Source organism: Ochotona curzoniae, unplaced genomic scaffold (genome assembly GCF_017591425.1).
Source record: "Ochotona curzoniae isolate NIBS_2020 unplaced genomic scaffold, NIBS_Ocur_1.0 contig_1302, whole genome shotgun sequence".
NCBI classification, from domain to species: domain Eukaryota; kingdom Metazoa; phylum Chordata; class Mammalia; order Lagomorpha; family Ochotonidae; genus Ochotona; species Ochotona curzoniae.
The window spans coordinates 16,848,137-16,874,911 of record NW_024465035.1 but is presented as its reverse complement, the minus strand read 5'-3'; the positions used below and the strand labels follow the sequence as shown (position 1 = coordinate 16,874,911).

Here is a 26,775-nt window from a genome sequence, read left to right as displayed (position 1 = left end):
GATTCATTGAAAAGGAAACTGAGCATTTTGGATTCTATTCATTGGGGGACATGTAAACGCACAGCTCTGCCAAGTTCCATTCTGAAACTGATGTGCAAATCCCTGCCAGTTGGAGCTGTGGTGGCAAATGTGCTTAAGGTAATGCTGAATGCGGTACCAAAGTGCCAATGTCTTTAGTGATGTAAACCAGGGCAGCTTTATTATTTAAAAGGAAGAGAGAGCAGCACCTTCCCAGAATGAAACAATCAGTTGCTAATTCGTTCCATGGCTGGCCTGAAATGGCTCTGCATGTGAAGGATCATCATGAAAAAACATATTCTTGGAGGAATTTGGAGCCTGTGGGCATTTGTTGTGCCAATTGCCTTCAGTTGGTTCTAATCTGTAATTTATCATTGGAGTGTCCTACCCTGGTCAAATGCTCCCTTTGTGGGCAGAGGCACAGCTAATATACTTTCCCAGTATATTTCAATTGCTTCAATAAATCACTACTGCCACTGTAAGCAGTTTTATCATTTGCCAGAATGGTAAGTTATTTTCGTGCTTTATAGATACTGTTCTCTCCAAGACTTTTATTTGTGTAAATTGTAATATATCATACCCCATTTCCTAAAGTGAAATTAGAGAGACATTATATATGCATGTATGTACATATGTATATATGTATGTATTTTCAATTTAAGGAATTATCCTAAGGAAAACTATAAGCTCATCAAGAGCCAGGATGCTTTTCTATCCTTATTTGATAGCAGCAGCTTATGCATTTGCTATTGCTATAATTATGTAAGCATTAAAAGCTTATAGTTGGGGGCTAAACATCATTCAGCTATTGACTGCTGCAGCGTCTCAGTAAAAACAGCCCAGAAAAAAAGTTAGAGCTCAGCACAATTGCTTCGTTTTAGGTCCATCACACACAAGAGGAAGAAGCACGATTTTGAATGTATCATGTGCTTCTGCGCTCAGCTGTCTAGCCAGTCATGCCAGTAGGTCAGGCTGTGGCAGCAAATATTTGCTCAAAGTGATCTCTGAGACTGATTTGCAGCTTCTCTTTTATTTCACAATGTCTAAATCGAGAATGTGTCTGACTTGAACTGTTTAGCCTCTAGAGAGAACGCGTATTACAATAATGACATCATCTCTCAAGCTTCTGATAAGGAGAGTAAAATCTAATTTTCCAGTTGTTTCAGGACTCTATGCAGTATGATGGCCAAAAAAATACTCTGTCTTTATTGGCTTGACTGATATACTGCACAATATTTATACGTTAATTTGCCACTGCTTTATAGATGATAGGAAAGTATTTGTAATTGCCTCAGTAGTTCACCACAAGCAGAGATTAGGTCTGTACATATGGCAGGTTTAATAATTAGAGACTAATTTATTTGCTCTTAAATGAAGTGGGGTTTTTTTTTTTGCATACATGTTATTGTATCCAGTTTTGCTTCAGTTGTTTTTCTTTTTTTGTTTTTTGTTTGTTTTTTACATTTGTTATCAAGAAGGGGCTTCTATTTCCTGCCATAGAATTCCTGATTTTTCTAGGCATCTATTTCAGGTTGCAATGACTGTTTGCTTTTTAGTCAAACCACTAGATAAGCATTTTTTAATGATTTATTTATTTTTATTGGAAAGTCAGATATACAGAGAGGAGGAGAGACAGAGAGGAAGATATTCCATCCGATGGTTCACTCCCCAAGCAGCCACAACGGCTGGAATTAAGCCAATCCAAAGCCAGGAGCCAGGAACTTCTTCCAGGTCTCCCACGTGGGTGCAGGGTCCCAAGGCATTGGTTGGTCCTTGACTGCTTTCCCAGGCCACAGTCAGGGAGCTGAATGGGAAGCAGGGCTGCTGGGATTAGAACCGGGGCGCATATGGGATCCTGGTGCGTTCAAGGTGAGGACCTTAGCTGCTAGGCCATCATAGCAGATCCTAAATAAGCATTTTGAAGGACTTTATAGATTAACTTCTTCAGGCCAGATCAGATCTCTAAATTGGTTTCCCAAAGGGTAGGTGTTAGCCACTTCTTAGCCCTTGAAAAAGTCTCTGGACCCAGTAATTCATAAGCATCTTTGCACAAGTCAGCATTAACAATTTTTGCTCATGATGCACCATGCTTTTCATCTTCTTACTGCCACAGTGTTAACCAAAGCGAGTGTTCTGTGAATACAGGCCATGCCATACTGCCACAGTCTGACAACCAGGACAAGTACTCAGTGACCAACAGACAGGTAGCATATAGAGTGTGGCTATGCTGTACAAAGGAGTGATCGACATTCTAGGCAGAGATGTGAGATTCCATCCTGTTATTCAGAACAGCATGTGATTTAAAACATAGCAATAATTGCTGGAGTTCCTGCTTCGTATTTTTGGACTGCTGTTGACTTTGAGTAACTGAAACTATAATAAGAAAAGCTGCAGATAAAAAGGAGAATGACTGTACACTAAAATTACCACGCTTTCATGGATGATTGCCTATTTCTGCGAGGAACCCCATCCACCAATGTTCTTTTAGTGGGAATTCCATTTTAGCATGTTGAGTTTTACATTTTCAAGTGCTTAATCAGGCATCGCGTATTCTAGCTTATTTGTCTTCTCGCAGAGACGAGCTGCATCCTTTTCTATTTCACTACTATGTTATGAAAAAATGATTACAATTGTGTCACCATCACATGCTTAGTGTTTCTCATCAGGTTGTAAACGTGTCCTTAGATGCAGGCTTGGTAACGTTCAATACTGAATTCATTTTAAAGGCATAGTCTACTAAACAGTTAGCAATTCTTTAAGCTTCAAATATGAGGAAAGGCTAGAACAGAGAAATTTCTCTTTTGAAAGTCAGCCTGGGGCCCGGCGCGGTGGCGCAAGTGGTTAAGGTCCTCGCCTTGAACGCCTGGGATCTCATATGGGCGCCGGTTCTAATCCCAGCAGCCCCGCTTCCCTTCCAGCTCCCTGCCTGTGGCCCGGGAAAGCAGTCGAGGACGGCCCAAAGCTTTGGGACCCTGCACCCGCGTGGGAGACCCAGAAGAGGCTCCTGGCTTCGGATCGGCATAGTATCGACCGTTGCGCTCACTTGGGGAGTGAATCATCGGATGGAAGATCTTCCTCTCTGTCTCTCCTCTCTGTATATCCGCCTTTCCAATGAAAAAATAATAAAAATAAATCTTTAAAAGAGAAAGTCAGCCTGGGTAAAGCTTGACTGGAACTTAGAGGGAAATGATTATTAATCCTTGAATAAAACTCTTCCGTGTGCTTGTGTGTGTGTGAGAGAGAGAGAAAGAGAGAGAGAGATTGTTTATATATCTGTAACTGGAGAAAGCGCAAATTACTTTGAAAAAAGAAAGGAAAAGAAAAAGCACACAAAATCTATACTACCATCTATTTGTCTGAAAGAACAGCCACAAACTATACCAGGCACAAAATCCTGCAAGACCATATGTCTCCTAGGAACTTGTGGCAGCTATAGGTTATCCTAATAACCCCTTATTGACCATCAGTACTGCTTTCTTAGTCATCCAGAAATCTTGTCCTCTGGTATCATGAAATAGCAAGCCTTTCCAGTTGACGTGCTGTCAGTTAGGACTATGGCATCCTATGCTGAACTCACTATGATCTTGTAGAACCGTGAATGTACAAGCGCCGTAGAAGCACTCCCAGACCAGTCTGCTCACAGCACGCCGCTTTTCTTACTTTAGTGTTTCTGAAGGATTGAACGCCCTCAGGTGCTGACTCCATAGCACTCTGCTTCGAGCCTATCAACACGCTCCTTGAATCGGACGCCATCTAGCTGTGTTTCCTCCTCTTTCGTTGGAGATCCCCCATAGCTCTGCGAAGTGGGCTCTCTCATTACAATGGGTAATCATTTATCACAGTTTTATTATTGCATGGCTTAACAGGACCCTTTGATAATTATTCGGAGAAGCTGCTTAGCGATGTTCATTACAAAAGAACACATTCCTGTAGCTAAACTCATACTGTCTTGCAAAGACATGGAAAAGGCGACATGGCATAGGATAGAGTCATTTCTTAAAAGGGCAGGTGGTGGTTTGCCCTGAAAACGTGCAACTATGTGCCCGTAAGTACAAAAATAGAGTGCACACTGCTTGCGGGAGTGTGAGGACACACAGCCCACCAAGAAAAGGTTTCAGAATGCAGGTGGCTCATTGCTTCTGTTCTGTTGTGCTACCACAGCTAATAGAGACACTGTCACTGCAAATGTAAAGATGGCTGGAAAGTTTCTGCGCCATGATACACTCATGCATATCTGACATTTATTTTTATCTCTTCTGCAATTAAAATAAAACCTATTTTATATGATGTTCCAGTCTCTACTGAAGTCCTGAATGAGATTTTAAACTTTCTATAGTAGGAATATTTTATTTCCTGGAATGTCTAACAATTATAATCCCTTTTTCATTTCCTTGCTTTTCACCAGTTTGGCTTAGGAAAGAAGAGATGGGTTTTATCCACGATAGTTTCTTGATGGGTCTTGGTCATAAAATTTGGAAAAATGGTTCAGCATTCTTAGCCGAGGGAAGCACTTGAGGCTTGTAGAGTGCCCTTGGCCTCTGCCCTTGAACATGTGTCCTTTTATCTCAATGGTCTTGGTGGATCAGCCTTTGAAAAAGCCGGTGGTTCTTTTTTGTCTTTTTCTTCTTAACACAGACAAGCTCTGTTTTCAGTCACCAAGCAGTCACAGCTACGTTTTTAGAAGAATTGTCCGGAGACACACCCAGGCTTTAGAAGCATGAATGCACCTGTGTTTTCTTGGATGGTCAGTGACAGTAGCATCTCCTCCTGAGGACACAGTTACTGAGCTCCATTTCTGAGCATGGCTTATTCCAAACCACATATTTAACTTAACATGTTGACCTCATCAAGAGTGGCCTGCCGATTGCCTCCCTGAACTGCGCTGCTTTATGCACTAACAGACCATTTGCCTCCATCATGTCTTTGATTTGTGGCATTATGCATCAGATCACGGCTTCAATATGTAACATTAGTCTCGGCCCAGTTTGGTGCCCTAGAAGCTAAAGTCCTTGTCCTACACACACCAGGATCCCATATGGGCATCAGTTTTAATCTCAGCAGCCCTGCTTCCCATCCAGCTCCCTGCTTGTGGCCTGGGAAAGCAGTCGAGAATTAGCCAAAGCCTTGGGATCTTGCACTCTCCTGGGAGACCTGAAAGAGGCTTTGGGCTCCTGGCTTCAGACTGGCTTAGCTCCAACCATTGTGGCTGCTTGGGGAGTGAATCATTGGAAGGAATATCTTCCTCTCTGTTTCTGCTCCTCTCTGTATACCTGACTTTGCAATCAAAATGAATACATCTTAAAATACATACTTAAAATATGTAACATATTGGTCAGGGGTTGGCTACTAGTTGTGACAAAGGGAGTAAATTAATACCTAATAAAAAGAACCTTGGGTTCTCCACATCGAGTAGCAGAATGTCCTTTGGTAGTGACCAGATTTAACGTCATGAATTGTTGGAGCTATCCCTGCTCTAACTCTCATGTTTAAAATAAAGAAGTTGAAGGCCAGTGAGCTCCCTGCTTTTTCCAGTGCCACAGAAGTGATCAGGGTGGTGCCCAGGACTGCAGTGGAAGAAAATGTCCTTCTACCTTCTGCCTTGCTTTGTAGAACCTGGAATGCACTTGGCCAGTCAAGACGGTCCGACAGAAGAGCCGAGAGTCGTAATTGTCATTTTCATGATACGGTTTTGTAGGTAGAGGGACTCCTTCCTCCTTCTCCTCTTTCCCCATTTGGAGACTGACACTTGCTTTTCAATCTCCTTTTCCATCAGTTCTCCTGGTGCAGACATACTCATCTGGTCCATTCCCACTTCAACTTGCTGCCTCTAGATACTACTGTTAAGCAGTGAGAGCTCTGTGTGAGATGTTACGTGACATCTGGAGATAATGCTGTTTTGATGATCAGTATTCATTCATCAGTAACACAGAACATTATTAGACATCTGCTATATGCAGACACTGCATTGTAAGGAGAATTTTGCAAGGGCATTACAATTGCAAAGCATTTCCTTGCAAGGGTAAGTAAAATATAGTAAGGCAAAAAATATTATATAAGAAATGTCATCAGGAAATTGCAATTAAGAGGAAAATAACTTAAAATGATTGCATTGGCATATATAGTAAAACAGAAGTCTTTGGACTATGTTATGCTCGAGTCAGATTTTTGTTGGTTTTTTGTTTGTTTTTTTTTAATTTGTTTGTTGTTACTGTATCCTCCTAAATCCTGTTTATGTAGATTGAACTTAACAGACATGGAGAAAATCCAGTTATTTTTTAATGACTAAATAACAGACTTATTTCAGTTCAGTACCATCTTTGCAATTAGCAAATGCAGCTGCTACTTCAAGTCTCTCATGGTCTTATCTTGGTCACAGCTGCTTATTGTACTCAGTGAGAATTGCTGACTTGGATTCAATCAACAGGTTTATTTTTGAAGCCTTTTTAGCATCTGGAGAAAAACCCAGTAGCAGCATCAGTCATTCTCGGAAGTGGCACAAAAACCAAGGTTGTTTCAATAGAGAGCATCTCCCAGTGGTTAAGATTTCTTCAATTCCCCCAATGAAACAGTTCCATTAGAATTTTATACTGTTCTCCGCAGACCCATATTAACCCACACCCCGAGCCTTACTGTCACATTGCTAGCAGGCAGCCATGGCCAATAAAGGCTGACAGCCAATGTCTCCCGTTGGCTGATGCGCCAGCGAAGCCAGTCTTAGCAGCCAGGCAGGTTTTCTGTAGTCACATGGGTGTGAACAGCCTGCTGGATGGCCACCCCCATCTCATGGTCTCCAGTGTGTTTTCATTTTGCCCTTTTCAAAGACAGCCTACACTTTCTGCCCCGGCGAACTTCCTCTACAAGATCTAATCTTCCTCTCTTTTATTGCACTTTATTTGGAGCAGTCATTGGTGTGGATTTCTGAGTTGCGGATAAATTAAAGAGCTTTGGGCTTTGCGTGAGTTGATACATGGATGTCAGCTCGCGTGGCGAGCAGGGTGCCTGCCAGAGCCTGGATCAGCTGCCTTTGCTGTCATGGCGTTATTAGTTTGCAATTATTTCTGCCTATAGTGAGTGAGCTGCTCATAGTTACTTTATTTTTTATTAAAGCGAGATAAAAAGGATTTTTATGCTTTTTTTTTAAAAAAATATATAACTTGGCCTTATCTGCAGTATGAGTGTTGAGTTTCTTTTTATTCATAGGGCTTAAACCTATCCCTTGAAATCGAGTAAAGATGCCATCCAAAGAATAAAACAGTCTTAGAATATCACATCTTTTCAGCAAAGCCTGGAGGAAGTGGATTTCAAACTGCTAAGCATTTAAACAAAACAAAACCAAAAAAAAAAAAGAAAGAAAAGAAAAAAAGTATGGACCTAAACAACTGGGATCCTTCTATGTGTCAGAGCTGACCCAGGCATTTATTTCACTTAATCCTCGCCGTAACCCTACGAGGTTGACGTCACTAGTTCTAGCACTTTCCCCGTCTCAAGAAGAATGGAAATCAATGCGCATAAATGAGTGTAACTACTGTAAAATACGTAAGAGTGCTTCCAAAAGTTCATGGCAAATGAAATGAAAAGACACCTGTATTTTTATGTCAATCTTTTTGAACAACAAATGTAGTTTTTCAGACTCAACATTGCCCAGCGACGTTTTGAAGACCTCGTGTGTGCTTGGGTTTCAGAACCTTTTGCATCAGAACTAAACCTGTCTTTTAATTCTGATTCCCACGAACTCTTTGAAGTATACTTATACCAAAAGCCTGTCTTGAAAACTGTCTTTACCATAATACATATTCTCTCATGACTCAACAATGTTTGCCTATATAATGCAACAATCAGTTCAATTGTTTCCTCCCCCAAAAGGGTTTGAACCAGTTTCTTGGAGGGTGTGCGTATCTATGGAGATATCGTTAGCTGAATGGTGATGGACAGCAGGTGCCAAAGGGCAGCTCTCACAGATCTCCATAAAGCAGCTGTAACCATTTATTTTTAAGCTGCTCAGCTATGTCCTTCATCATGATCTTGTTAATAATGCCAGGCCGCCTAGGAGCCATTGTTCATGAAATTTCATCATGTAAGCTTTCCAAGGGCCCTCAGCTGCTGAAACACAAACTTTCCTTAATTAAAATTGTGGTCTCAAAAGAAAACAGCTAGACGTGTTTTCAGTTAGCTACTAATGAAACCAATTATTTGCCACAGCTTTGGCTACATCTTTTAAACGTATGAGCACTTGAGATTTTATTCTTTGATGATACTGAGGCAGTAACAACTTAGCTGATGCTCCTATCACGTGTCTGGGTTCTACCTGGACCAGAAATCCTGGTGATGGTGATAGAAGAACTTCCAATGAAGTTAGAGATTTCCCTTAAAGTCAGCTACATTAAGATGAAGAAAGTTTCCCCAGAATATTCTTTAATTATTAGTTTTTTAATTGAAAAGGCAAATCTACAAGGAGAGGGAGACAGAGATAGAAAGATCTTCCATCTGCTGGTTCACTCCCCAAGTGGCTACAATAGCCAGAGCTGCACCAATCTGAAGCCAGGAGCCAGGAGACTCTTCCAGGTATTCCATATGGGTGCAGGGTCTCAGGGTTTTAGGCCTTTCTCTACTGCTCTCCCAGGCCACAGGCAGGGAGCTAGATAGGAAGTGGAGCATCTGGGCCATGAACCAGTGCCCATATGGGATTCAGACGCTTGAAGGGGAAGGTTAGCGGATCAAGCCATTGCAGTGGGCCCCCAGAATATTCCTACTTTTGTTTCTTGTAGATTTATTTCTTTATCTGAAAGGCAGAGTAATACAGAGATTCAGAGAGAGAGAGAGATTGGAAGATGGTGGGAGAGGGGTCTTCCCTCTACTGGGTCAGAAGCCAAAGACAGGAATCAGAAGTTTCATCCAGGTCTCCCCCACAGATAGCAGGAGCCCTAGCACTGAGGCCCTTTTCTGCTGCTTTTCCTGATGAACTACCAGGAAGCTGGATTAAACACAGAGAAGATGAGTCCTGGATGATGTTCCAACGTGGGATAGCAGTGTTGCAGGCAGCAGCTTAACTTGCTATACCACAGTGCCAGCCACAGGTTACCGATTTAACAACTGACTTGAAATGATTTCCTATGTGAAAAATGACCTTTTTTTTTTCCAAAAAATCTTGCTAAAAGAAATTTACTAAAAAAAAAAAAATAAATAAAAATAAAGCAAAGGAAATGCGTTGTATTTGGGGATGTTCAAGCAGAATTCCCTTTTTCCATGTAATTCTTCAGGCTTCTTCTAAGAAACATCTGGCGGCTGCTGTTTTGTTTCTTTCTCAGACCAGTGGCAGATGCATGCACTTTCTCCAGTGACATGGACCAGCTCTTCCTCAATGCACAGATGCTCCCCACCACCTCCTGGAGGCTACTTCAAGCCCCACGCCTTTCAGAACTTGGAATCTGCCTGAAGGAGAGCCAGGGGCAGCAGGCTTCATGCTACATTTGACCAAAACAGTGTGAAAAAGGCTGATCTCTGGCTAGGTCAGACCTTTGGAAATCCGAATTTAGTTACTGGGTTTCTGGGGCTCTCAAAACCAGAAAAATGTAATCCAAGATATTTTTGTAACATGTGCCTCCGTACAATTGACTAGTATATGGGCTCAAGGCTTTCATCAAATGTTCACTAGGATCCGTATTCCTACATAAAGATTAAATGTCAGTACCATTGATCAGTAATATTTCTCAGTCATAGCCAACATATGACTGTCCCATTCTCTGCCTTGCAAGGATCCGTAGGAAAAGCAAGCACCCATGTGCAAAAGATGAACATAAAGGATTGCTGAGCTCTCCAGCTATTACAGCCAGAATGTCAATTAACAAGAAGACTAGCCCATCAAATTAATAGAAGCACACTTCTCCACCCAAAGTGTTTTATTTAGCCATTTGGGGAGGAGAAGCTGTGCTTTTGAGGCTTTTGAAGAGGCTGGCTGAGGAAATTAGGTCGGTTGGCTTTCCAACACTCCGTACTACGGTTGGCACTCGTTTGAGTCTAATTAGCAACCAAACTGTATTAAATAGCTTTAATTCTGTTACTGAACGTATATAGACAGAGAAGCGTTACAAATAGGAAGAAAAAGGAAAAATGCTGTAAGGCAATTTATGAGGCAACAGAATGAATAACCTTTCTGGAAAGGTATGCCAATAAAATTGTTATTTGATTTACAAAAGATATATATATATATATATCCACACACCATATATATATGTGGAGACACATCTTAGAACACACATGTATATAATTATGTATGTGTGTATATATTGCATATGCACAAGAGCATGAAAATGGGGACTAATACTTATTACACTAGAGCGTCAGCAATATTAGGCATCAATGGTATTGCTAGTAAAACCTATGCCTGTCCTGCTTCTAAAAAATTAGCCAACAGGCCCGGCTCGGTGGCCTAGCAGCTAAAGTCCTTTCCTTGAATGTGCTGGGATCCCATACGGGTGCTAGTTCTAATCCCAGCAGCCCCATTTCCCATCCAGCTCCTGCTTGTGGCCTGGGAAAGCAATCGGGATTGGCGCAAAGCCTCGTGTTCCTGCACCCATGTGGGAGACCCGGAAGAGCTCCTGGCTCCTGGCTTCAGATTGGCACAGCACCAGCTGTTGCGGTCACTTGAGGAGTGAACCATCAGACGGAAGATCTTCCTCTCTGTCCCTCCTCCTCTCTGTATATCTGACTTTGCAATAAAAAAAAACTAAGAAATGAGTCTTTAAAAAAAATTAGAAGTGATGAAGGTAGATCTTGTTTTCCATTTTCTATTTAAAAAAAAAATGTTACAAGTAAGGGCTGATGATTAAAGAAATAAATACCCTCCAAAGTTTACAGGGGGGATCAATGATGTTTCTATCTAATTTGGCCCTTTGGGAGGAAAAGAGCCCATCGAGAGGACACTGGGCACTTTGTGACTTAGCACTAGAAGTCAGTAAAATGGGTCTCTTTGTCTTAGCTCCTAAGTTGGAAGCAACAGATCGTCAAACCACACATTTGACTTGTCGAGTTCATGAAACGTAACATTTGCAAACATAAGTTAAAAACTTGGTTCTATTTTAACTATTTAACGTGACCTCAATGTAATGGCCACTTTATTATGAATTTCATTCCCTATCCAGCATTCCAAATGATAGCCGTTGACAAATTGTGTTTTTGTTTGTTTGTTTCGGAGTTAAACAGAGTGTGAATGACCCTATGACATCATCTGTCCCTTGTTAAATGTACAAAGTAAAATTGCGCCTTTATGTGTTCTGATTTTAGGTACTATGACTCTGTGTCACAGTTTAGAGAATACTAAAACTTCATCTGTAATATATTAATAGAAAATATTACACTTCTATTAAAATTTCACTTAATTATCTAGCACAAATTATGAAGAAATGGCTAAGTTAAGGATATTTGTGAAATAGAAGAGTCTGTCGCTCTGTGAGGCTCAGGTGTGCCGGGAAGTGTCACTCAGGTATAATGGCTTAAACATCAGGTGGAAGCTACAGGAGAGGAGCCGGCCAAGGCAAGCAGAGGAGGGCTCACACAGCTTTGTATGTTCTCTTGCGGGCAATCGCATCAGGCTCCATTTAATATCACCTGAAAAAAAAAAAAAAGATTGCTAGGTTCTGCTTGAATCCATAATACACTAACTACACTTTGTCTCTGAGATGGTAGGACTATAACAGCCGGAGATGGGTAAGGCACCCTTAGGAGAACTCTGTTTCTTCTCTAGAAGCAAGAATGAGACCTTGGTTTCCTTGAGTCCTTGGTGATGCTCCTTAGGGAGAGCCACTAGTCAAAGAGGAGACCTGCAGCCTGGCAGTTTGAAAGTGACAGCCCAGAGAGCAGTGCTACCCCCACGGACTTGGAGTCTGGCCCTTTCCAAATGATGCCTGCCTGGACATCTGTTCCCTGGTTAGGACCAGCTCGCTTATTCCAATCCCTACTGTGCCGAGTATTTCTACTTATCCTCATGTCCAGAGCTGCTTCTGCTGCTTTTGTTACCAGAGATGGCTGTTACTGTAGAAGACAAGGACATAAAAGTGTATTCATTGTGGGATTCATGGTTCCTACGGCATGGATTACAGTGAACAACAGTATCTTGGGTCTTCTGAAAGTGCGTGTTTAAACCTGAACATGGAAAGTTAAAAGAATCATTTCCAAACTGTTTTTGTTTGTGGCAGGTGAACTTCACCTTGCTAACTGATTTTACTGTTTGTCTGAGATGTCATTCCTGGAAATATAAAAACATTATTCTATACAGAGTGCCAGTTGGTGGCAACCAGTGCCAGCTGCCATGTAGTAAATGCCATGTGCCAAGCAAGTCATATTTACTCAATGTCTACTTGACCTTCACAGAAGCACTGGGGAGTTGGGAATTATTGGTTCCCAATGAATAGGCAAGAGGCATGTAGGGAGGACGAATTTGCCCAGTCGTAGAGCTGGTATGAGGCGAGCTGGCAGTCAACTGCTTGTGTGTCTGATCTCAGAGCCTGTGATCTTTCCAAGAGGAGGCTGGGTGTTTTTCAGACTCAACATCAGAAAGCTTACTGAAAAAAATAATATTAAATATTCCCTCTTGCTATATTCACCTTGCTGGTAGTTTCTTTAAGTATTTAATGGCTAAATGTACTCAATCTGAGATTAACTAGGAGGATTTTCTAAACTACATAATGCTTGTGAGAATGCAAGGAACAGTTAGCATCATTGGAGAAATACTCTAAATCTCCCACTCCTTTCTTTTTCATTTCTCCTGGAATAATCCTCACCCACTGTTATCCATTTGATCTCTGCCATCTGTTTCTGCGGGCAGGAATGGAAAATGTCAAATTCAGCTAAAGGAGTGGTACTGCTTGAGTTCAACCATAATTTAACTCCCCCCACCCCTTGCCTTGCCTCTCGGGACATCTAAACAGTGACATGGCTTAATACGCCTATCTAAGTTATCATCAGTTCCTCACAAATGTTGCCATGTCCTCCAAATGGAAAGGCAGGCATGAGGGCAGTGAGTCAAATATTCTCTCCTAATGTCTAGTGACATAAAAATTTGAGAGTTAACATTTGCTTAATTGTGGAAGCAGTCTTGCTAAGTGCACAGTCTGATGTATTATCAGGTGTTATAAATTCTAATTTCTAATGTGGAAAAAGGGGTCCAGAAATCCTAGACAGTACAAAAGTAGCATCATTATGCAACATTATTTTTCTAAATCTGCATTTCAGCAGCTTGGACCAGTCTATTGGAAAATTCTCCCTAACGACGGATCGCATTGTACTGTAATCTTTGAAGGAAAGGGATATGAAGAATATCCTCTGCTGGTCTCTCCTCTTACCACATAGCCACCAACACCACAGTAGACTGCACCGTGTCTTTGCCCTGTGGTTTCCAAGTGGGATTTGCTAATGAAAGGGATGCGGAGTGAGGAGGCTCAGACATTTGATAATGAGATGACTGCTTCCTGGGATACAGAGTGCCTGGACTCAAGGCCAACTCTGTTGCTGATTCTAGAGCTCTGTTAGCGCATAACCCAGGAGGTAGCGGGTGATCACTCGTGGGATTGAGTCCCTACAACTCTTGGGGGAGACCTGCATTGGTTTCTCAGGTTTCAGCTTTGGTGTGATGCAAGCCCTGCCTCAGTGTGAGCATCTGCGAGTGGGCCAGTGGATAGTCATCATTTCCTCCCTCTCTCTCTGTCTCCATTTCTGTCCATGTCTTTCCAATGACATACCTGCCACTCCTCCTCCGTGAGTAGGACTTTGACTTCTCCAGTCCGCATGGTTTGCTTTCAAGTGTGTGTCTTCTTGTTTTCTGTCATGTGCTTTTGTAGAGAGATGGGGAAGTTTTCCAGCAGCATCAGTGGGTGCTCTTAAGATGCTAAATAAATAACACAGGGGCAGGCAAAGATTCCTTTTCCAGAGAATCATCAGCTGCTTGGGGAGTATGGCCTAAATAAGTACCAAAATAGAATTCAATGTCATGCAAGGTATGGAGAACAAAGGGTGAGAGAAGGGCAGTCATGTATCAGTCAATACCAGGTACTGAAGAAGAGGGCTACCAGCCCATCCTGAAACTGTTCGTACTGTATGGAGAAGAACACTGAACTCAAGGGAGGAGAGCTGCTCCCAACAGTGTGTGATTGGCCAGATCCTGTTTCACTTATTGAGGGAAAGGGGAACGAGTATGGATAAACAATATACGTCTAAGGCAAGAGTTGATTGACAGTAAAATCCTAGCAAAGATTTTTAAAGTGTGGTCCTTCTGCCAGTAGTGTCAGCATCCCATGGAACGTGTCAGAGATGCAGATTTCCAAACTGTCACCTCAACCTGTTGGATCAGAATCATGGGGTTTGGAGCCCAGTTGCCTTTCGACAGGTCCTCTGAGTCATTTTCAAGCAGGCATACATTGACAGCCTTTGATTTTGCCAAAATAGCAGCTTAGGAAAAAAGAGCATCCTAGCCTGGGTGGAGAAGTTCAGCCACCAGAGGTGGGGATAAAATGGCGAGCTTGGACTGAGCAGTGGCAGTGAGAATCCAGAACCCCTAAGTGTCAGCAAGTAAATTATGCTGTGTGGCAGGATGCTATAGGAAATTCTGAGAAAACCTGGTGTCCAGCCGTGCAATGACTGTGGGCTTGTGTCATGTACTCTTGGATCCAGAACTTAGCAATTATCTCACTACAGTGGCGATAATAGCAATGCCACTACCCCAAGTATTCCATTAGTCTGAAGGTCCAGAGAGCTTGGGTTTGGAGAATTCTTCTGCACCCTCAAAAGGAACCCCAGGCCACAAGGCTTGTGTTCACCTAAAAATACTCACATTGTGTGAGTGCTCATTGATATTCTTAACCATGATGGGATGCAAGTATTACATCTGAGTGTCTTGGGTTGAAGGCAAAGTTAATAAGCAGCGATTGGGATCGTTTTTCTCCTTGCTCTAGCACAATTGATTAAAAGACATAAAGACACTGCCCTGTCCTGGTGGAGACAGACTGCCTGGAGTGGGTAATTGAAGGGTTCTTCTGCACAGGTTGTCTCTGAGCGTTGACCATAGCCAGCTGAGAATATGCTTATTTTGTGTAGCCAAGCCTGCAGATCTACAACCGTTGCCTCAACCGCATGCAATCAGCACTACTTTTCAGTACAAGCTTCGTACATGGTGAGATAAAAGGCATTTCTTCTTGCTATTACCAAGGATGATTGCATGTTTGTGGACTATGCAGATGAACAAAAAAATGATTCCTTCTCTGTTGCTTGGATTTGTGGGGGTTTTTTGGGTGTTCAGAGGCTTTGCTTTGGAGTCCTCATGGATATTGATGAAGCACATAATAACAAGGAACCAGATACAAAGTTTCACAAACTCTGTGATGAGAGATTTTGAAACACAGACCCCCAAACTCTCAGTGGAAAATATTGGTTAGAGGTAGAACACAGAAAAATGACTCACACATTTTATAATGGAGAAACTTGAGTTGTAATCAAACCTGAACCACTTGACCTTTGAAATTTTCGGATCTCTTGAAATTCAAAACAGACTCATCATAGTTATCTGGACCCTAAGGAAACATCAGAAGAATTTAGATTTGAGAATATTAGTGCCTAGTATTTTTGTGTGCAAGGTAATGCTCAAAAAGCATGTGTCCATGATATAATGGAAAATGTCTTACTCTTCTATCTGCTCTATTCTGGGAGTTCCACTTGATTGTGTGCATCAGTAAATAATTCAGAGGATGTCACAGTGACAATCGATTTTTGCATAGAGTTTGTAGGATTGAAGACATCTCATTTATCTTCAATCAAGGTCTTCTTGGATGTTTGCGATTCTATGTAAATCAAATCTTCATAAAACTGCATGAGTAGTCTCTTTCAAATTCTTGTCTGACGTCATCTTGGCTAGCTTATGGTGTTGGTCCAGAATTGTCTTATGACATTTGGTGATGTCTCCAGATAAGCTCTCAAGAGATGTCTTACTTATTCCATCAAGTTAACAGGGAGAAAACAGCCCAGACAACTTTGCTGCTGAAGGAGATGAGATGGTGGGGAGGTAGCATGGATAATCTGGGGGAAAAAAATATATAGACTCCCAACCTTGTTGGTTGTTTGCACCCGTTGTTGTTGAATGTGGTGTGCATCAAGAGATTGGCTTGCTATCACCAACGTATTTGAAGTCCTTACATATATCCTGTGTTAAAATAGCAGCAAAAAGAAGACAACAGAACCTCATCTTCCTAAGTACCCTTCTGACTGACTGCCCAGGTCTGACTGCCACTTTTGCCTCACTGCCAGACTTCTCACAGCATCCTTTTCCTTCATTTTCCTTTCTGCCCGAGTGATTTACCCATTACTGACTTTGCTTTTCTCAAGATCAATGACTTTTTTTTTTTTGGAACCTAGAGTCTACTTTTGTCTGTTTCTCAGGATTTTTGCCACTAAAATCATAGCCAGTTTATCTTTTTGGACACACTCCTCTCCAATTCCTTTTTAATACTAAATTCTGGGTTTTCTTACCTACTCTTCATTTCCCTATTCAAGTTTCATTTTCTCAGCTCAACAAAATTGAACAGTGTTATGCAATAAATATCCATTTTTATAGACTTCTAAATCCATCTCTAGGCACTTGTGTTGCTTCTGCCTATTTCTGACCTGCCTGTCATGCCCGGATATCTCCATCTGAAACCATGTTTTTCATGTCTTGGATTTGTATATGCTGAATCTATGTTTTTAGTTCCATTATGTCAATTCTTCTGCACCCTGTTAGCAAATATGCCACCGCCTTCTAACAAGAGATTCAAACACATCTCCAGGAAATCTTCCATGGAATGCTTCCAACTTTCCCTTTCCACACCTGAAGCAAATGTTCCACTCTCAGTGATCCTAGACCTTGAGACATGTTCCTATTCCCACGCCATGCCATGCCAGGATATCTTTTCCCATCTGTTTTCTCAGCACTATGAATGTCTTTTCTGGTCGTTCCTCCACCAAATGCAGAGGGGAAAAAAAAAAAAGCAAATTGCAGATGGGCTTTGTGAGAGGAGCAATCAAAGGAACAGAGATTTACACAAGCTGAAAAGCTGAAAGCTGACTGTCGGACATGGAAGTGTCACTGGTCATGCTGATCAGTGGTGTGCATAACTATTTCATGCCAGCTCGTAAGGGACATATGCTTAAAAAGATCTGATGTATAAGTTCTCAGTAGCTCAAAATCAATTACAATGAGAATTACACAAGGGAAACAGACAAACATTACAAATCATGGCTTATTCATCTCCCCTAGATAGATAGACAACTTACATCTATGACTATAACAAGTCAGTTAATCCATGATCTCACATTCATCAAGCATGTGATACCACTGGAATTCACAGAGCCTGTGTCTGATAGTTCATACCCCAAGTATCTCTGTGCGCCCCTTATCTGCGTTCATGTCATCCCTGCCTTAATTCACATCTCCATTCTCTGTGCGTCATAATTAGTGTTGCCTCCCAGTAGACACAGCAGTAGACCAATATTATTGTTCAATCTACTACTAGAATAGTGTTTGGGCAAAAATCTTTTCAGTCTGAAACTGAGCAAAATAGTTATCTTGAGCCATCTGGGGAGGGTAATGATATAGATGGTTATTATGTAAAGGGGGTACCTTATTTTGACATTTGATTCATCACTTGCCTTTAAAGTAATAGTGATAGGTGGGTTTGCGTAGGTTGAATCTGTAAGAGTAGTCTTATATCAAGGTAGTTGGCCGAGGCCACATGCAAGTGTCACTAATTTGACCACAAGTATGTTGATCCCTGATGCTTGGCCTCGTGATTATCTGCTGGTCAATAATAGTTTATCAGTAGAAACATCCACCATGGAGGGTTAACATAGGGCAGTTTTTAGAAACATCTATCTCTTGACATTTCCCCAAACTTGGTCATAGGACAAAGCCCCTAACGCTGCCTCCACAGCAGTTTGCTGCCATCCAGCCTGGTTTTAAGTATGTCCATAATTAACACACCGAAGAGGTGTAGGAATGCCACATTTTCTTTTGAGCCGCACAACCTCATTAAGAAAGTGAAATGTTTGTGAGTATCTCAGGCAGTCTTTTTCCCTCTGGGTTGTTGAAGTTCTGCCAGCACAGCACTTGGGCCAGCAAAGTTCAGAAAATCACTTCAATAACATGACAGCCTCTTCCATTTAAAATGAAATTCAATGCTGGCTTCCCTTAGAGGCATTCGTTGAAATTCCATGCATGACCCCTTCTTCTAGTCATTTAAGAATGTCTCTCATGTTTGCCCTTATTTTTAAAAAAAGAAAAAGAAAGAGAAAAAAGAAAACTAGCTTTGCATTTGTGATAACATGGATCCGGATAGTATAATTGTAGCGAAGAGGCCCCCGAGCTTGCAGGAATAGGGTGGTTCATCTGATGTGTACAGCCATTAGAAAATGACCCATGCAGGGATGTTCTCAGGGGATAGTAAAGAGGCTTTTCAGAATTATGCTGTGTGCACTATGAAAGCTAATGAGCACAAGTCAAGTGTGGAGAAAAAACTACTGCATCTGGAAACCCAATCTCACTTAGGGACTGTCACAGCTTTCCTCAAATTCATTAGGTTGGACCAGTCCTAACTCAGATGCGTGTCGCATATCACTTCACTGTCATGCAGGCTCCTTGCAGGTCATTCTGCATTACATTCCTAAGGAATGAAAGTCCTTGCATAAAAATGGGGTGTGTGCTGGGAGGAGAAATCCAGTGTGGGTGCAGAGACCGCTAAAACGTAAGATGAAAGTAGGCATTGATTGAAAATGGAAGAATTCATAGTGGAGATTCAACAGAAAGTTAAGTACAATTTGTTTTATGCTTGTTTCAAGTTTCAGCTGCGAGTCTGTGCTCCCTAACCAAAGCCATCTGAAACACCAAGTGCTATCGACAGAAGACCTTAGCAAGGGTTCCATGTTTTGCAGGTGTTGCAGTGATAATAAAGTACAGTTCAGGAATAAACCCGTTGTTTTTATTGAATTAGAAAGCCCAAGAATAGCAGCCGACCCATTGCAGAGTGCAGTCATTTCTCTTTAATTCATTTTTGTTTATTTCCTTTTATTTTTGTTTATTTCCTTTCTCTCTCTCCTTTGGTCTTCATACTCTCTTAGTAAGAAATGTTTAAAAGGGGCATTGTGGTGTGTGTTAGATTGCAAAGGAAAACCATGATTTACTTTTGGGTTTTACTTTTGGGTTTTATTATTCTTTTTTGCTTGCTTGCTTGCTTCGTTTCTTGCAAACTGTAGAACTAATCTCTTGCCCCTGCACATAATTATTTTAACCATTGAGAAAACAACAAGTGTAATAACTGGTCATTAAGTACCTGATAAATGAAAGAGATGATATTACGGGATTAAGACTTAGAGGAATTCTTAAGCAGTTCCAAAGCAAAAGTACTGAATTCTCAACAATGCTGCTTAAATTTTAATGTTCTCTCCTGTGAGCTGTGCAGCTTGGATGAATTATTCCACCGTGTTGAACTGCAATTTTCTCTTATATAAAAGGTGTTTGTAAACAGCACAGGGTCTTCTGGACTGGCATCATAATCATGAGACATGTAAATCACGTTTCAACTTACAGTAAATGATCAATAAAAGAAATAATGGGACTCCGGTCACAGAAATTAATGAAAACTCTTCGCAAGAGATGAACATGCAGAACTGATAAGAAGCCAAGAAGCAAAACTAGGTAGATAATGGGAAATGGAAAAATGTTCAGGCTACGAAACACCAGCTAAAGAAGAGGCCACTCCCAGACACATCTGAATTTGCACTTTTTATCTGCTATGCCACGGTCAGGAAGTAGCGGGTCCACTGCCTTTCTACCCTAGACTAGAGCAAAGAGCAAACGTGAACTCAAACAGTTCCTTAGGTACTTGTAGAAATATCATATGTGGTATGTGTGATTTAATATTAAGCAGATTGTGAATACTAGTAATTTGAAAAGACACTCTACTATGTTAAGAATACTCTAATTAGTACGCACTATAGGTGAAGCGGATGGGTGGGGTGGGGTGGGGTGGGTGGGGTAGAGTGGGGCGGGGTGGGGTGGTGTGCTTTGGGGTGGGATGGGGTGGGTGAGGTGGGGTGGGGTTGGGTGAGGTGGGGTGAGGTGAGGTGAGGTGAGGTGGGGTGGGGTGAGGTGGGGTGAGGTGAGGTGGGTGAGGTGGGGTGGGGTTGGGTGAGGTGGGGTGGGGTGAGGTGGGGTGGGGTGAGATGGGATGGGATCGGTGGAGCAGAAAGGGAGTGGTTCCCTTGAGAAAGGTAAGCCGTCTCTCTTACCTCCTCCATTCTCCTTGTTCTGCTTTCATAACTGAATGCAGCAGCAAGGCAAACAGACACCAGGAAATACAAGTTATTACTCTGTCATTTTGTTAATTGCCAAAATGTTGAATCTGCAGGCAGGTATTCAAATAAGGTTTGAAATAATGTAAATCACCATCATAGCATAGTACATAAGAGTTGATCAATTTACATCCTAGTTTTTTGTAATATTGCTGTATTGTGTTCTTCAAATAGTGATGAAGTATCCCCAAACTGCAAAGAGTATCTTAAAACTCTCGGCATGCTATTCCATTTTCAGGTTGATGTGATTCCAGTGTTTTAGGTTCATACAATCTCCTAATCGTAGCCCAAGACATTACTTATTTGCTGGGACCCAATCCTCCATTCTTAAACTTTTTGCTTTCAGAAAATAAATGACACATGTGACTTGGAAATTGAAACAAGCATGACTAGAAAACAAATAAACAAACAAAAAATACCTTCTGTCTTTATCATCTCCATCACAAGCCTATGAGGCAGAATGCTGTTGTTATTACAATTTTATGAGATGCATTGCACCTTGCCAATTCTATGTAGATACGAAAAAGTGATCACTCTCCAGCTAGCAAAAGACAAACTGGAACACATTTGTCATTAGAATAGACAAGATAAGCAGGGTGTCACCAACACTGCCATTGTGCCTTCGGGGTGTTGTGTCACAGGCAGACACGGCTGGTTCTTTCTCCGGTCACTGCCTTCTCACTGCTGTTTCTCTCTTCCTGGACCAGAGCTCAGACTCTTCCAAATAGCCTCAGCTCTTCAAGATCATTCCACAATAATTGAAAAAGACGGGCACTCCTCTCCTCCAATTAAACCATTCCACATATAAATTTCTTGCCTGGAGAGTAAATTGAGACATGAATGGGATTCCTGAATATAAATTGAGCTCTTCCTACACTTAAATTTTTTATCTTGAAATTGTAGCGTACATACTCCACTGATTTGCCTTGAGTGTGTTTACCATAAGAACTCCAGTGCAGAGCTTATTGCTGTGTATAACTGAGTATTCAAATTCACTAATCATCAGGCCAATGAAGTCTATTGAGAAAGGTATGCAGGGCACTTGGGTCTGTGCTCACAGCAAGGATGAATGGTGCTGGTCCAGGCTCTGGGCCTTGATGTGAATGGGGCCAGCACATTTCTCCCCTTGAATATCAACTGACGTTGACTTCATATACCCTGAATGTCTTAACAAGTCGGTTATTTTTGCTCCATTCTATTTTTGCCTTAAAGAGTGGTGTGGTAAATGAATGGTTAACGAACTCACTTTATTTTTTGACCAAGAGGATTCAGACAGGATTGAAGGATTCAGTGTGGACATATATCAGTATCCTAGGCAAACAGGGCACCTTACTCCCTCTCTCCTCTATCCCCTTCTCCTCTCCCCTCTACTCGACGTCTGGTTGACATAGTGGCCATGTGCATTCTGCAAAGACCCATCCAAGCCAACAAGACATCCTGTGTATGGCTAAGTAAATGCCGGAATGTGGAAAAGTCTTGCTCTCACTTCCCACCTGTGCTTTGAATCTTCAACAAGAATCAAGACTGTTTTGTATTCGTGATCACATGGATTTGAAAGTAACGTCATAGAGCCTGTTGTTGCTGTAGAACTAAACGGTAAAGAAGGATTGTCGGTGATTAGTTGCCTATGATGAAACCAAGCCATTTTCTTCTGCGGGTAACAATTTACACTAATTTAAAATAATGCCATAACAAAATTTGTGGGGAATTAGATAAAAATTAAAACAATTAAAAGAGAAGAACTAAACACCAATGCACACTAAAAACAGGTTTTTTTGGGGGGGCAATCAATGTTGAAAAAAATTTCTCCCAGAAACTTCTGCTTAGGAAGCTTTCTAATAAGAAACGAAGGAAAATACATTATGGTCTTACTCATTTCCTATCCCCAATCTGAGAGTTTTTCTTGATTGTATGTGTTGTCAACACTAGGAAGGTTTGCAGGTCTCAAAACTGGTATATTAGTCTTGAACCTGAAGGTGTTGGAGTATCAGCTACTGAACATACAGGGGAGCTTTGGTTTATTCCTCTGGACAGAATGTGGCTGGAAAGACAATCCTCTTCCCCTTCATGTTCATGACAATATGCCGTGTCTTTCCGAGAAGTAAACATAACTCCACATCTAAGAAAATCAATCACAGTAATGGGAAGGTAAAAGGGGACAATATGTTAAGATAAAAGGGTGGCTTTTCAGAGGATATGCTGGCTGCACCCCTCAATCAGCTATGGGCGGTCCAGACTCTCCCATTGGGTGTTCCTTACCCAGCTTTACCTCAGTCTCAATGAAGGAATTGGACCCATCTTCTAATTCAGTAAGCCGTGTTTCCACAGTGTGTCTGAAGCGAATGAAGATATCTTAGGGAATAGCAAAGGATAACAACAAAGTGTTGTCTCTATAAAGGCATAAATATCAATCTGTCATTCTTCCATTGAGTTCAAATCCTCACATACATCAGAATACACTATTTTGTATAACTATGTCATTCATAACTGACACATAGATTAAGGAGGTTTTGCACTTTTTAAATCTTGTTTCAATTTGAGCTTTGGTTATACCACTTAGGTTGGTATTTATGTTGGGAAAAAAAATGGATTTTGAAACTCCTCTGTCTCAAATATTTGTGTCAAGACAGCAGTTTCTTTTATATTAAAGTATTTGGCATGGTTAATATGACCTCAGAAGAGATCTTACTTCACGGTCTGAAGTGGTTCTGTTTCATTTCTTTATTACTGTGTCTTTCTCCTCAGCATTTATATAAAGGGTTCACAGTCTTTTTCAGGTGCATGCTGAACCATCTGTGGTATGTGGTATTCATTTGAATAAATTCATAAATTAATCTGGTCCACTTAAAAAAACAAGGGAAAGAAAGGCAGCCTAGTGACCCACTAAGAACAGCACAAACAAGCCAATTCTTAGGACACTATATTCTGTATGTTCTATTGTATGTATATGGTCACTCAGAGTTACAGAACACGCTCTCGGGAACTGATAGGATAATTGAGGAAAAGCAGGGCACACCTTTCATTTACTGTTGTCTTTATTCTACGACCCCTGATATTGAACTCCGAAGAGGAATGAGTCATTTTGCTCACTATAATGTGGGAAAATAGAAATCATTCAAAATTAATATGCTGTTTGGTGGTTTCTGCGCAAAATAGAACAGTACAAGAAGGTGAGTAGTAAAGTAGGAATGAGTTTGTCCAATGTTTTTTAAAATAAAACAGCATGAAGTTGTGAACTCAAGCCATGAGAAAAGTGTACATGCAAATAGAGTTTGCAGCAGTCAACTGGTACCATGAAGAATTCACCATCACCACTTAGGCTTTTGGCACCAGGATGACTTACAACCAATATGTCAGAGGCTATTTTGTAGTCATAACCTCTCTACTCTAAAAGTTGAAACAAATCATTTTTTAGGAAACAAACATGTGTCTGACAAATTTATGACATAAGAATGGGCTAACGGTTGCCTTGTGAACAGTTGCTCTTACCCCTTGATATGTCATCTGTATTGTTTCTGGCCCCAACAGTTGAAATGGTCACTCTTTCTTACAGGTTACCAGCCAGTTCTGTCTGGTCAACAGGGATTTCAAGGGTTAATGGGAGTGCAGCAGCCGCCACAGGGTCAGAACCTGATCAACAACCAGCAAGGAACTCCGGTGCAAAGCATGATGGTCTCCTACCCAACAATGTCTTCTTACCAGGTATACCTCAACTGCCTGGAATTGTGTGAGTCATGAAGTAGTACTTGTCCAAAGTCGTAGGTGTGTCACTGTGTTGGGTGCTTGGTTGTGCCAAAGGTGTTTGGCCTGGCCACTATGGATAGCTGATTTTGAGTCAAGATTGTAAAAGAAAAGTGTGAGATGGAAAGCATATGCTTCTAAAACTATTTTGGCTTCTGAAAGCCCTGCTCAATTTGATTCAATATAAAATCGAACACTTCTGGAAAAAAAATCAGTAATCAAAAAAGTTGGGTTTTATTGAATTTTTATTTCATGGTGGAAAACCGTCATGACAAATTCTCATTTTTGTACACATCCAAGAATTTTTACCAAGATTGTAAGATGCTTCTAAATAACGCATCAGACTCATTTAAAGGACCTTCATGAGGCCTAATAAATAGAGCCTTTGTTTTAAAAACAGAGAAAACCAGCTTATAGAGTGCTTCAAGGGAGGAGAGAAGGATGTTCGCAACTGACACCTTGGGTGCATCTCCTGTGTGCCAGGCAGCATGTCAGACACTGCACCCCATTTCTGCAGTCCTCAAGTTGGTCCTCTGAAGTAGGGTCATTCACCCAATGACCTAGACATCAGAAAGTTGATGTGACTTTCCCAGCTGAAACAGCTTTTAAAACAGTAACGTTGAGTTGGTGATCTTTAGGTTGAACTCCAATGAGTGAATGTTTCGGGAGACTGCATTGTCCTTTGGATAACTCGGAAGAATCTTCTCATGCAGCGTTCCTCTTTGTGTCTTTCTGCAGGTGCCAATGACCCAGGGTTCTCAAGGACTGCCCCAGCAGTCATACCAACAACCAATCATGCTACCTAACCAGCCAGGTCAAGGGTCCCTCCCAGCCACCGGAATGCCCATGTACTGTAGTGTCACACCGCCAACCCCTCAGAACAACCTTAGGCTGCTTGGACCACACTGCCCCTCCAGTGCAGTCCCTGTGGTGTCAGCTAGCTGCAGGACAAACTGCGCAAGTATGAGCAACACCGGCTGGCAGGTTAAGTTCTGAGAGCTCTAGCTGTGCCACATTTCTTTCCATAATACTCATGGCCTTTAAGGGGAGAGGAACCAGGTGGGCAAACTGGCTGAGGACTTAAATATTCATTCAACACTCAAATGATTGCTGCTGGCATTCTGTAAAAAAAAATAATAATAATAATAACAAAGACTAATACAAAATGTTAGCTGGTTAATGGTGCATACTTCTGTCATGTCTGCTAGGTATGCCTTTATAGCTTAGCTAGTGACATGAATTCATCAAGGTAAGATTCTCTCCTACCACTGAATACCACTGTGTAGATTCTAATATCCCTTAATTTGGATTAGTTTTGTACTTTGTGTTGGGTTTGTGATGCTAAAAGTATTTAAAGATTATATACTGAAATCACATTGTACCAAAGCTGTAATGGAAAAGATAAAAGAAAAAAAATGATGATGAAAGGAATAATTTATATACACAATAGAGTTTTCTTTTTTTTTTTAAACGGATATATACTGTATTGTAGTGTTTAATCAAAATAAAACTATCTGACCTTACGAAGGAAGGTCACGTTTCTACCACCAGTTTGGCTCGCTCTCCATTCCAGTATGTGATTCATTAGGCGTCGTAGTGTCCTTCCCATACTGTCCCTTGTATAATGCACAGAGACTATATTCCAGGCACTTGTCAGCAAATGGGGGTCACAGTGGGAAATGCTTTAGGGAAGCACTTAACCAACTGCGGCTTCTAATCCTAACACCACAGGGGGCTTGAAAATAAGACGGTGTGCATTTCATTCATTCACAAAGTTCACAGTTTTTAAATGGATACATGGGTTTTTGTAGTGGGACTTTGCAAGGTGTGTCGCTATACGGGTATTAGCAATTTGATAAACCTGAGTATCTTGAGCAACAGCAGCTGTACAGCCAATTCTGCTCTGCCTCCGTTTCAGTCCCATCAGGCATGTCCAAAGCAAGATATTTTGTTCAGAAGGAAAAGCCTGAATCGACTGCCTACCCTGGTTTAGACAGAGGAAAACTGCCGTGAGTGGTGGTAGAGGCTCAGCAACTCAAAGCTGCTGAGAGTTGCCTTAGCAATTTGAAACAAGGAAAACAGACTCATGTTTTATGGCAGAGATCTGGAACATTGGCAGAGCTGCTTTGAAAATGTTTCCACCCCTGCGGATTTGAGAGGTTATGATGGTGTATGACAATCAGAAAAAAAGAAACGAGTGGAACTCCGAATATTTAGCTGTGGGCCCTTCGGAAGACAACTAGTTGGTAAATAAACCTCATAGAATTCACCTGCAGTGTCACACACAATACAAGCTTTCACAGCCTGCCTGAAAACCTTTAACCACAGGAAAGATGTAGAATATACATCTGAATTATTTCCATGGTTTTTTTAACATTTGCTATTTTCATGCTAATCAGATATGAGTAGAGCTAAGCAACTTGCTAAAAATTATAATTAACACATTACCAATTCTTAGTTTTTTACATTTATTCTTTTTTATTAAAAAAGAAAAAAAAAAGATTTTTTTTATTGGAAAGGCAGATACACAGAGAGAAACATCTTCCAACTACTAGTTCACTCCCCAAGCAGCCATAATGACCAGAGCTGAACAGCTCCAAAGCCAGGAGTCAGGAGCTTCTCCTGAGTCTCCCACGTGGATGCAGGGTCCCA

At 41.3% G+C, this 26,775-nt stretch overlaps 1 protein-coding gene across 15 annotated transcripts in view; it reads left to right on the top strand.

Moving 5' to 3' along the window:
* The window catches only part of ARPP21 (cAMP regulated phosphoprotein 21), a 102,962-nt gene extending 77,318 nt beyond the window's left edge, over positions 1-25,644 (top strand). For all 15 annotated transcript variants that reach the window (XM_040964456.1, XM_040964419.1, XM_040964482.1 and 12 more), the window contains 2 exons: positions 23,936-24,084; positions 24,862-25,644. In XM_040964456.1, coding sequence (XP_040820390.1) covers positions 23,936-24,084; positions 24,862-25,119 — 407 coding nt within the window. In that variant the 3' untranslated portion in view covers positions 25,120-25,644. The remainder of the gene's footprint in view (positions 1-23,935; positions 24,085-24,861) is intronic.
* Positions 25,645-26,775: the final 1,131 nt, after the last annotated feature.